The following is a 13,072-nucleotide window of genomic DNA, read 5'->3' as shown; positions in this document are numbered from 1 at the left end:
TAAGACACATAAACAATGAACTATGTATTCACAACACAATCCAAATTCAGCTCAAAACACTACAGCTCTAAATATATTAAGTCAGGCTCAGCCTATAGCAGAGACTGCAGCCCAGATTTCTGAGGAACTGGAAGGACTCCTGAGCTGTTTAAAAAATAGTGGGTGGGAACTGATTCTGGAATTCCCACCCCCATTCCCGGTGCCCCCAATTTTTGCTGGTGCAGGACAAGTTTGTGGGCAGGCAGCCCACACCCTGCACTCCCAACCTGACTGGCTCCTAGCCCCCGGCAATTTTTGTGGAGTCAGGGCAGCTTCTCCATGGCTGGTGGTTTATGGATCTCAAGAGTCCAGATCCCAAAACCTTTTGAAAAGTGTGTTCACAAGGATTTACCCAGGTCTCCCATGTCCCCTCTGTGCCAACTTATGCAAACTGCATGCTTGGTTGAAAGCCTAGACTCATAAAAGGATAATCTGTGAGAGCTTTTTTTACACAGCTGCAGAGATCTGTTGACTTTGCTTGATTGACATCTTTAAGGTCATAATGTTATTTTTTGTGATCTCTCTTGTCAATGTCTTGATGTTTATTTGCACAAGATTAAGAGGTGTGAAGTGCTGAAAGCTTCTGTTATTGACACTTTAATGGTGTGGTTGACACTTTTGCAGGGTTGTAGGAACACCAGTTGTTTTTTCATCAAATCATGAATGAGTCATTTTTTTAAGCAGTTTCACACAAGTATTACAACCAGATGAGGAGGGGTCGAATGGCTCCTCTCTTTGACCTCTCCTCATTTGACCGCACCAAAGTTTTATTTTACAAAGTTTGTACTTGCTAATTCAGTGAGTACTTAACTGTTTACGCACTGTGATCATAAAAAAGGGCAGCTTTTCCTGAGCTTAACAAAGAAAGAGGTTGGCTTTATTATACATAAACCACTCTAAGTAAAATAATAAAACACACATCAACTTTCGCATAAACACACACACACACTTGAAGTTCACACACAACCAAATGCAAATTAGAGTAGCAAAGGATATATTAGTCAAATTAGAGGCTATAAAAGTTAAAAGGAATTCACAGTCAGTTGTTTGGTGACTCAGCTGGCTTCAGGCTGAATTCGGTGATCTTGCTCCTTTCACTTGGTGGTCTTCTACTTTCAGTGTCAAGGTGGTTTAAAACTTCATGTGGATGATCTATCAGTTCTTCTGGCAACACAGCTGAGGAGCTGAGTTCTTTCTTTAAAATCTCCCTGCTGTACTGGAGTGAGAATCAGACAATAGCAGACAGGACCCAAAAGCTTGCAAGTTGAGTAGAGAGAGAGAGAGGAAGGTTCTCTCTCAGCTTCTCAGCTGCTTGCCCTCAGTTCTGCTGAAAAACGTGTTATTAAAACATGCAAAGGATTGGCTTGTCATGTGACCACCTTCTCCAACTAACCAGTAATTCAAACATGATCATGTATTCCAACTGTAACTTGATTAGGTCAGGACTGGGAAATCCCTCTCTTAGCCAGAGTCTCATTGTTCAAGCGATTAGGTTTGATGGTTTGTCTAACCAGTTGAATATCTCGGCATTGTGCTAATGGAATAGGAAATATGATTCATTCACATTCCTCCGAGGTAATTGTCTTCGATGGTGTTTTGAAGGCATGCTGTCTCCATCTCAATGGGGTTGGAATGTGGAATGTACAGTAAAGCAAATTAGATAGCTATCTTAGCTGTGAGTTCAAGTCACTTTAGCCTGTGTTTTCAAAAGTCTGTTTTTAAAAAGTTCAACTCATGTTTCCACCCGGTGGATTAAAAATCATTATTTGGCATAAATCACATCCTCATGGTATATGCCATCATTACTATAGGGTTTACTGGTTCTACACATATTTTACACTAAAATGCTTAAACCCTATTTTGCTCATTGGGATTTTTAGTTACTAAAGAAAAATGATGGCTAACATATTTCAGAATGCATTTTAAGAGAATATTGGGAATCCAAAAGCCAGAATATGCAGAATTCTAAGTTTAAATAGGTGAAATAATTATAAATTTGGGCACAGAAACTCTAATGGCAAGATGCTGCCCAAAAGGGTGACAAAAATTTGACAGCAGGATGTCAACAGGCACTGACTGGAAGCATACCTAGAGGCAAGTTTTTTTAAGCATATTCTGCATATTATGTACAGAAATCAAAAATAGCATACACTAGAAATTTAATGCTATGTACTCCTTATTTGGATCTATTATATGCCTCCAGTGACAACTCTATAGGAGCTTCCAGTATTGAGCAGCTACTTGTGTAATGTGCCCCAAGGCACAGGTACACTGTTCTACCACCAAATAGAATTTCATAAGTTTCACATCTCCAGGACCCTGACAATATTCATACTGTTTCCAATGGATAAGTGAGTTTCAAACAACTACTCACCATTTTCTTACTCTCTTGTTCTTTCCTCCTCTTTCTGAGATCTACTAGTATTTTAAAAGTCCAAGATGTACCTCAGCTTTGTGTGACAACTGTAAAACATCATACCTCTAAAATGGTGCATGTCTGTGAGAAAGAATCATGGTTGACTTCAATAACCACTATTAAGTTCTCTATCCTGATTAGAAACTCCACTGCATCGGACCCAGACAGTTACACTTCATAACAACAATAAACAGGTACCATAAATCTCACAAATCAATTTGTTTGTTAATTCAGCCATCGCTACCACATAATAAACCAAATAATTCCTCAAATAATTCCATCATACTGTTTTCACAACCCCCCCCATTTCATTTTTTCCACTCATGTCAGTGTGTAAGTTATAACAAAAAATCTACAATCCATAAACTAAAAATTTGCTCCCCAAAAATGGGTTGTCCAAAATGAGAAAAAAAGGGCAGAGTTAAAAGTTAGATCTAAGCCTTGCATACTTGAGAGTTTTTAGCTGCTATGGACAAATTTGATGAGACAGATGTGTCATGGGAATTATTTCCATTCAATTACTCTGGAGCTACAAAATCATTTGGGCTGCAGTACAATGGAAGAAACTAGTGGGGCTTTCACAGCACATCTTGTTTTTCCATATATTTTGTAGAACAACTTGCATTTACATGGCACCTTAACATGATAAAACATCCCAAGATACTTCAAAAGGAACATTATCAAACAAAATTTGACACTACGCCATATAAAGAGATATCTGGACAGGTAACTAAGAGCTTGGCAAAAAGTAGGCTTTAAGGGGACTTAGGGAGGGAACTACAGAATCTATGATCCAGGCACCTGAAGGGACGATTAAAATCAAGAATGCGCAAGAGGCCAGAATTGGAGGAGCCCATTGATCTCTCAGAGTTGTAGGGTTTGAGGAGGTTAGAGACAACAACAACTTGTATTTATATAGAGCCTTTAACATAATAAAATGATCCAAGGTGTTTTAGAGAAGCGTTATAGAGCAAACTTTGACACAGCTATGTAAGGAAATAAAACTGGATCTATGCCAGGTGGTGTGAGAACCAACAAGAGGAAAAATCCTACTTGATTACATCCCCTATCAGTCTACCTGTCACAGGTGCCTCTACACATGACAATATTGTTAGGAGTGACTACCACTGTCCTTGTGCAGACAAAAGCACTATTTTCTTCCACCCTCCAATGTGTTAAAATGGAATAGATTCAACACATCTAACAGTTCAAAACTCAGCAATGAGGTGCCGTGGGCCATCAGCAACAGCACTGTAATAAAGCAAAATCCATGGCCCAGCATATCCCTCACTCTATTATTAACATTAAGCCAGGGGACCTAAGCGAACCAAGGTTGGAGTGTAGGGGAAGGACCAAGCAGACATAAAATTGAGGTGCCAATCTGATGAAGCTACAACATAGGACTGTGTGCATGCTAAACAGTGTAAGCAGAATGCTACAGACAGAGCTAAATGATCCCATAAGCAACAGATCAGATCAAAGCTGTATTATATATCACTAAAAGTTAAATTTACGTTTCTACAGGAAAGCCACAGGGTAAAGCAACAAATTCTTGTTTTCATTTCTAGTATTTATTTATTTTTTTAAATTTCTAGTCCTGCCACATCAAGTTGTGAATGGTGGTGGAGGAAGCTCCAAAATCATCCAAATCCTCAATAAATGATGAAGCCCAACACAGGAGAACATAAGAAATAGGAGGAGGAATAGACCATATGAACCCTCAAGCCTCTTCCATTATTCAATAAGATCATGGCTGATCTTCTGTCTCAACTTCGATTTCCTGCTTGCTCCCCATAGCCCTCAATTCCCTGACAGTCCAAAAATCTGTCTATCTCAGTCTTAAATATATTCAACCCTCTGGGGTAGAGAATTCCAAAGATTCACAACCTTTAAATGCAGAAATGTTTCCTCATCTCAGTCCTAAATGATTTTATCCTGAAATTGTGCCCCCTTTGAGATTTCCTACCAGGGGAAACAACCTCTCGGTCTCTACCTTGTCAAGCCCTTTCAGAATTGTGTAAGTTTTAATTAGATCACTTCATTCTTCTAAGCTCGAGAGTGTAAAGACCCAATTTACTCGGCCCATCATAGAACAACCCTTTCACCCCAGGAACCAATCTCCTCCAAAACAAGTATATCCTTAGATAAAAGCAAAATACTGTGGATGCTGTAAATCTGAAATAAAAACAGAAAATGCTGGAAAAACTCAGCAGGTCTGGCAGCATCTGTGGAGAGAGAAACAGAGTTAACACTTCGAGCTAAAGAGTCATTCAGACTTGAAACGTTAACTCTGATTCTCTCTCCACAGATGCTGCCAGACCTGCTGAGTTTTTCCAGCATTTTCTGTTTTTATTACAAGTATATCCTTCCTTAGACGTGAAGATCAAAACTGCGCAATACTTCAGATGTGGTCTCACCAAAACCCCATATAATTGTAGTAAGATTTTCTTATTTTTGTTCTCCCATAACTTTGCAATAAAGCCCAAAATGTCATTTGCCTATCTAATTGCTTGTTGTACATGCATGCTAAGTTTGTGTTCCTTGTACAATTACATTCAAGTCCCTCTGAACATTCACATTTGCAAATTTCACACCTTTTAAAAATATTCAGATTTTCTATTCTCACTATTACAGTGGATAACCTCATACTTCCCGACATTATCATCCATCTGCCACCTTGTTACCCATTCATTTAACCTGGCTAAATTTCTTTGCAGCCTCTTCGTGTCCTCCTCATAGCTTAACATCCCCATTGAGTTCTTGTGTCATAGCGTACTTAGATACATTACTTTTGGTTTCTCTTTGTAAATAGCTAAAGCGCCAGTGCTGATCCTTGTGACACCTCACTAGTCACAGCCCGCCAAATTGAAAAGATCTCTCTATCCCTGCTCTTTGCTTCCTGTCCTTTAACAAATCCTCTAACCATGCTAATGTATTAATCCCAACTCAATGAGCCCTTATGTTGTGTACCAGTTTGTGTGGCACATTATTAAAAGCATTTTCGAACTCCTGGTTTACTACAAATAATGTGTCCTTTTTGCTTATTACATCTTCAAAAAAATAATAAATTTTTCAAATACCATTTCCTTTTGTAACACCATTTCACCTTTGTCTGACCATACAGATACAATGTCCAGTCAACTAGAATCTAGGGAATTTTGTAAAATAATAATCAGCACATCCAATATCTCTGCAGTTAGCTCTTTTAGAACCCTAGGATGAAGGCCATCAGGTCTGGGGATTTTGTTGGATTTTAGACCCTTAAGTTTTTCCAATAATTTTTCTCTGCTGTTATTAATTACCTTAATTTGCTCACTCTTATTAGCCCCCTGGTTCCCCTCTATTTCTGGTATATGTATTTTGTGTCTTCTACTGTGAAGACAGACACACAATATTTGTTTGATGTCTCTGCTATTTCCTCATTCTCCATGATAGTTTCTCCTATCTCTGCCTCTAAGGAACCAACATTTACTTTAGCTACTCTCCTCCTTTGTACATACTTGTAAAAGCTCTCAAAATCTGTTTTCATGTTCCTGGCTCATTTACTCTCTTGTTTTAAAAACTTTTAAAATCGACACTTTGATGGCCCTTTGTTGATTTTAAAAACACTTACAATCCACAGGCTCACCACATTTTTTTTGCAACATTGTAAACGGCTTCTTTTGATCTAATACTACCCTTAGCTTTCCAAGTAAGCCAGGCATAGAACTTTACTCCTGAGCTTTTGCTTTTCTAACAGAATGTACTTTTGTTGAACATTTTGAATTGTTTCTTTAAATGTTCCGTACTGTTTATTTATCACCAAAGCTTTTCGTTTTTTTATCTACTCAGCCTTAGCTCTCACCTCATACTTATATAATGGCTTTGTTTATGTTTAAGGTTCTTATTTGGGACTGGTCAGTGCAAAGGCTGAAGCATTTGCAACCATCTTCAGTCAGAAGTGATTCGTGGATGGTTCAGCTTGGCTTCCTGCTGAAGTCCCCAACATCACAGATACTAGTCTTCAGCCTATTTGATTCATATCACTTGATATGGACACAGCAAAGGCTACCGGCCCCCAAGAACATCCTGGCTTTAGGATGGAAGACTTGGGCTCCTGAACTAGCCATGCTCTTAGCCAAGCTGTTCCAGTGCAGTTACAACACTGGCATCTACTCAACAAGATGAAAAATTGCATAGGCGTATCCTGTCCACAAAAGGCAGGACAAATTCAATGTGACAAATTACCGCCCCACCAGTCCTCCCTCATCAGCAAAGTGATGGAAGGTGTCATTGACATCACGATCAAGCGACACTTATTCAGCAATAACCTGCTCATCAACGCTCAGATTGGGTTCCGCCACGAGCACTCAGTTCCAGGCAAAACATGGACCAAAAAGTTGAATTCAAGGAGTTAAGCAAAAGTGACTGTCTTTGACATCAAGGTAGCATTTGACTTAGTGTGGCACGAAGGAGCCTTAGCAACATTGAAGTCAGTGGAAATCTGTGCAAAGCACCTTCAATGTGTTATTCCCAGCATAAAGGAAGATGACTGTGGTTGTTGGAGGTCAATCATCTCAGCAGTAGGGCATTTGCAGTAGTTTCTCAGAGTATTGCTCTAGGCCCAAACATCTACAATTACTTCATCAGTGACCTTCTGACCAACATAAGATCAGAGGTGGGGTTGTTTGTGGGGATCAGTGACCAGAAACCGAACTATACCAGCCATATAAATACTGTGGCTACAAAAGTAGGTCAGAGTCTGGGAATTCTATGGCAAGTAACTCATCTCCTTACTTCTCACTTCCTAAAGCCTGTCCACCATCTACAAGGCACAAGTCGGGAGTGTGATGGAATATTCCTCTCTTAACTAGATGACTACAGCTCTAACAAAATTCAATAAGCTCTACACTATCCAGGACTAAGCATCCTGCTTGATTGTCACCTCATTCAACACATTAAACATTCAATCCCTCCATGACAGGCACACAGTGACAGCAGTGTGTACCATATACAAAAATTCACCAAGCCTCCTTTGACAGCAGTTTTTAAAGCCATGACCCCTACCACCTAGAAGTAAAATGGGGGTAGATGCATGGGAACTCCACCACTTGCAACATCCCCTCCAAGTGACACACCATCCAGACTTGGAACTATATTACTGTTCCTTCACTGCTGGATTAAAACCCTGGAACTCCCTTCCCAACAGGACTGTTGTATACCTACACCAAATGGACTGCAGTGGTTCAAGAAGGCAGCTCGCCTCCAACTTCTCAAGGGCAATTAAGGATGTGAAATAAGTACTGACTTTGCAAGTGATGTTCATCACCCACAAACGAATAAAAATGTAAGTCGGCAAGAACAGAGGTGATGGGTGACTTTGTAGGACATGAGTAGCTGAGCGATGGTTGAGTTCAAGTTTGTGGAGAATGAAAGGTGGGAGGTCAACCAGGACAGCATGGGGAGTCATGTCTAGAGGTAACAAAGGGAGTGAGGGTTTCAGGATCAGATGAGCTCAGGCAGGGTCACAGACACACAATGTTACAGAAATGGAAGTAAGTTGTTTGAGCAATGGAGTGGGTATGTAGTCAAAAATTCCTCATAGATGCCAAGGTTGCAAATGGTTCAGTTTCAGACAGTAAGCAAGCTGCGGAATGGAGTCAGTGGCTAGGGAACAAAACTTATGGGGGGGGGCCTGAAGACAATGGCACCGTCTTAATATTTAGTTGAAGGAAATTTATGCTCATCCAAGATTGTATGTCAGACAATCAGCATGACAAATCAAGCAATGGAAAGGCCAAGCAAGCTGGTGGTGAGGTAGAACTGGGCGTCGTCACCACATATGTGGAACCCAATGTTGTTTTTCAGATGATATGGCCAAGGGGTTATATGTAGATAAGAAATAAGATGGGGCCAGGAGCCATTGCAGGCCATTCTCGGCTATGATTAGATGGATAAGACTGGAGTCAAATGAGGGCAGACTCACACATCATTAATTGCCCTTAAGGTGGTGGCAAGCTGCCTTCTTGAACCAATGCAGTCCATGTGGTGTAGGTACACAACAGTCCTGTTAGGAAGGGAGTTCCAGGATTTTAACCCAGCAACAGTGAAGGAGCAGTAATATAGTTCCAAGTCTGGATGGTGTGTCACTTGGAGGAGAAGTTGCAAGTGGTAAACTGAATTTAAACTGTTTTAGGAGTTGCATATAGGCCCCCTAAAGGCAGCTGTGAAATGGCAGAATACGTAAATGCAGAGATTAGACAAGCATGTAGAAGGGCAGAGAGGTCTTAATTGGGAAATTTAAATTTTCATATAGATTTGGATAAGCAGACTAGCTCAAGTCAGAAAGGTAGCAAATTTCTTGAGTGACTTCAGGATATTCTTTGCAACAACATGTCCTAGGACTAACACAGTGAGAGGTCATAAAATAGTTTTCGGCAAGAGCTCTATTTGCCAAAAACAGCCGTGGATGGGACAACATCAAACAAAAGGAAAAAGCATGCAAAAATGCAAAACATTGCAGACAAATGGGAGAGTTACAAAGAACAATAAAGAGTGACAAAACAAATAGTTCAAGCTACAACAAGGGAATATGAGAAGAAACTTACAAAGAATATCAAAATCAATGCAAAATGTTTTACAATTATGTTAGGAAAAAGAGGGTGGTCAGGAGTATTGTGAACCCCTTGGAAATGAACAACAGTAATATTATAAATAAAATAAGAAAATGGTGGAGACATTGATTAATTACTTTGTGTCAGTACTTACGGTAAAGGAAGAGGATAGCATGGTAGAAATCCTAAAGAAACCAATACTGCATCATGTACTTATAGAAAGATTGAAAAATAAGCACATTGTGTCGCAAATTACTAAATGTTACTTTATGAAATAGATCTGTTTAATTTACATTTGATTGAAAGACCATCTTCTGAGAATCATAAAGCTTTCAACTCCAAATATTATTGCCTTATAATACAAACAGGAATGCAGATGGCAAGGCTGGCACAAACAAACTGTCGAGACACACAAATAGAATAGAAAGCCTCCAGTAACAATTCACTATCTGCTGAAGTGAGACTCCATAACTTCATCCATCCCTTTTTGGCCTCCAAATGTTGAGTATTATGACGGGACAATAAATTTACAGCATTAATTATCAATCCCAAAAGACTGCTGTAGGAAAATTTTATAATGTTGTAAACCCATCAATTTCGCGATCGCCATTAAGTTCACTGGGGAATCTTTAACGACTTTGGTGAGGCTAATGGAGGAATGGCACAATTCAGCCAGCTCTGCAGAGGATCTCATGACATTTTTTACCCTGCAGAGCTGGATATTTTGCAAATGCTTTCCTCGCAATTTCTGGCCAAATACTTTTTCCCATGTTCCTTTAACTATCAACATGACAAGTAACTATACATACCCTTAGAAATGTCTCCAAATGTGTGCACATGAAACCCATGTTTTCCAGGAGTCAATCCGGAAATTTCTCCTGCTACAGAAGTTGAATGTCCACCTTCCTACAAGATAAGTACATATGAAAGTCGTTAGGTGTACTTCTTCCGGCTCAAGGATTAACAAATATTTTAAAAAGATAAATGTTGGAACACTAAAAAAATTGAAAATGTGCAGGGAGACAAGGCAGATTATAACATTTTAGATGTCCTTGCTTCATCAAACCACCAGTTCTGAAGAAGGATGCACACCCGAAACATAACACGAAGTGGCTTAACCTACAGCGTCAATGCTGCTTGCCACAGTGATTAGGGTTTGGGTTAGAATGCACTACAGATAAGGTGGGTGTCACTGGATGTTTGAACTGTCCTTTCTTACATTGGCTGATCAAGGCCCTATTCCAAGCATGTTGTCTATTTATTTTTTAAAGAATAAACATTTACAAATGCAAATTTTTCAGTAATTAAATCCCAAGAATGAAAGACACCAAGGATTTCAGCAAAAAAGTTAACGACAGTTCCCATCAAAATAACTACAGTAATGCTGCCGGCAAGAGTAAAACAAAATTTAGAAAATTATCAGACACACACACAACTCCAAGCAGATGTGGGCACATGCACTACACCCACTCTGCCCAGACCCACGCACACACCACACCCACTCTGCATAGACCCACGCATACATCGCAACCACTATGCACAGACCCACGCGCACAGCGACCCCAAACTGACACGTGCACACACAGACTCCACATGTGCAAACACAGGCGCCAGACACGCACACAGATGTGTATGTGCGCACATCTGTTTGGAATCTGTGTGTGTGCATGTCTGTTTGGAGCATGTGTGTATGCACGTTTCTGTTTGGAGTCTGTGTATGTGCATGTGTGTTTGGAGCCTGCGTGTGCACACGTACACCTGTGTGTCTGTTTGGAGTGTGTGCACGTGCATCTGTTTGGAGTCTTTGTGCGTGTGTGTGCAGGCGCCTGTTTGGAATCTGTGTTTGTATGTGCTCATCTGTTGGAGTGTGTGGGTATGCACGCGTTTGTTGGTATGTGTGCGCGGGCATCTGTTTGGAGTAACAGATGTGCACACAGACTCCAAACAGACCTCCACACACACATATTCTCGCTGAACACAACACAGCTCCGCCACTAATACCGGGCTCTTCACAACCTTTAAATGGTTTCCTTCACACTCAACCGGCCACCCCCAACCCCACCCCCACCCACCAGTTTTCTCTTTCATTGAGGAAACTGCCCTATTCCGGACCAGGAGAACAATATATTTGGTGCCACCACGTTAAATAAATGCAAAGCTCCCGCACATGGTAGCATCTTAAGCAATTATTTGCTATTTTTTCATATTCAACATTCAGCACCATTAACTCAAGAACCGGATCCAGGAGGAGGAAAATGAATATTTTGATTAAAAGCCGGACACACGGATTTATTAATCAGAACTTGACATTTGTTCCGCCATCAACAGGTGCTTCATTCAAACGCGAAGCACGTGCCTGCTCCATCCAACCGTCACCTGGCCTCGAAAACCAAAGTTATTATTGGTTCAAGTTTAAAATAAATATCACTCACGACTGCTTTCAAACGAATTGTTCCAGTGACGGAACCGGGACCCTTCAGGACGCAAATGGCCTTCGTAACCTCCATAACTTGTCGATTTCCCCGCTGGATATAACGGTCCGGCTGGCGGTGAACTGACTGCGCAGCCGCATTGCAGCACTCTTCTCGCTACGCATGCGCAGTTTGATGGCTGACCATTCACACTTTACTTACAATCCCTGAGGTCCCATTAAATTGTTAAAACATAGAGCTCTGCAGGCAACAGGAGTCGTATATAATTGAGCGAAGATAGTCCGGTGTGGACAACTGTGAAAAAGAGCATCAGTAAGAGGAAAGATAGTGAAAACGGGAAATAAGAAAAAGAAACTGCTGTAAACTCAGAGAATAACTGTAGCCCTGAAGGGGGTCCGTCCATTCGACTCATCGCATGGTCTGCAAGACCAACTCTCTTGGTCCCACTCCCTGTCTTTTTCTACATAGCCCTGCAAAATATTTCTCTTCAGATAATTGTCAATTCTGTTTTGAAAGCCACAATTGAATCTGCCTCCACCACACATTCAGGTAGTGCATTCCAGATCCTAACCACACGCTGTGTAAAAGCTTTTCCTCCTTGCTGTTGCATTTTTTGCCAATCACTTTAAATAAATGCTTTCATGGCCCTCTGCCAACAGAACAGGAACAGTTTCCATGTCTATTGTGTATAAACACCTCATGATTTTGAACATAGAAAATAGGAGCAGGAATAGCCCTTCAAGCCTGCTCCGCCATTCATCATGATCATGGCTGATCATCCAACTCAATAGCCTGCTCCCGCTTTCTCCCCATATCCTTTGATCCCTTTCGCCCCAAGTTAAATCTAACTCCTTGAAAACATACAATGTTTTGACCACAACTACTTTCTGTGGCAGCAAATTCCACAGGCTCACCACTCTGGGTGAAGAAATTTCTCATCTCATTCCTAAATGGTCTACCCCATATCCTCAGACTGTGACTCCTGGTTCTGGACTCCCCCACCATCGGGAACATCATTCCTGCACCTATCCTGTCTAGTCCTGTTAGAATTTTATAGGTTTCTATGAGATTCCCCCCTCATTCTTCTGAACTCCAGCGAATACAATCCTAACCGACTCAATCTCTCCTCATATGTCCATATGTCAGTCCCGCCATCCCAGGAATCAGTCTGGTGAACAGCTTTCAAATCTCCTCCAAGGATAACAGTCACAGGCTACTCTAATCCATCTAATTAACTGAAGTTCCTGATCACTGGAGCCATTCTCGTGGATCTTTCCTGCACCGTCTTTAATGGTTTCACATCTTTCCTAAATTGTGATGCTCAGAACTGGACACAGTTTGGCCCAGGATCCTGTATGTTTTATTAATTGCTTTCTCAACCTGCCTCACCACTATCAATGAACTGTATACATTTACCCCCGGGTCCCTCTGCTGATAAATCTCTTTTAGAATTGTGTCTTTTACTTTATTTTGCCTCTCCTTATTCTTTCTACCAAAATTAAATTTTTACTGTCACTTGTCTGCCTGCACCAGCTGGTCATTTTGAAGTTCATCACTACCCTTCTCACTGTTCACAATACTTAGAGGTTTTG

General features: G+C 40.8%; 1 protein-coding gene across 1 annotated transcript in view; it reads right to left on the bottom strand.

The window, feature by feature from the left end:
• Positions 1–11,555, bottom strand: part of LOC121290451 (superoxide dismutase [Cu-Zn]-like) — a 57,116-nt gene extending 45,561 nt beyond the window's left edge. Inside the window, exons 1-2 of the mRNA XM_041210888.1 lie at positions 11,484–11,555; positions 9,858–9,954 (exon numbers count right to left, since the gene is read on the bottom strand). Coding sequence (XP_041066822.1) covers positions 9,858–9,954; positions 11,484–11,555 — 169 coding nt within the window. The remainder of the gene's footprint in view (positions 1–9,857; positions 9,955–11,483) is intronic.
• Positions 11,556–13,072: the final 1,517 nt, after the last annotated feature.

This window comes from Carcharodon carcharias, chromosome 18, assembly GCF_017639515.1.
Source record: "Carcharodon carcharias isolate sCarCar2 chromosome 18, sCarCar2.pri, whole genome shotgun sequence".
Taxonomy (NCBI): domain Eukaryota; kingdom Metazoa; phylum Chordata; class Chondrichthyes; order Lamniformes; family Lamnidae; genus Carcharodon; species Carcharodon carcharias.
Note: the sequence above shows the minus strand (reverse complement) of the source record. Positions and strands in the feature narration are given on the sequence as shown.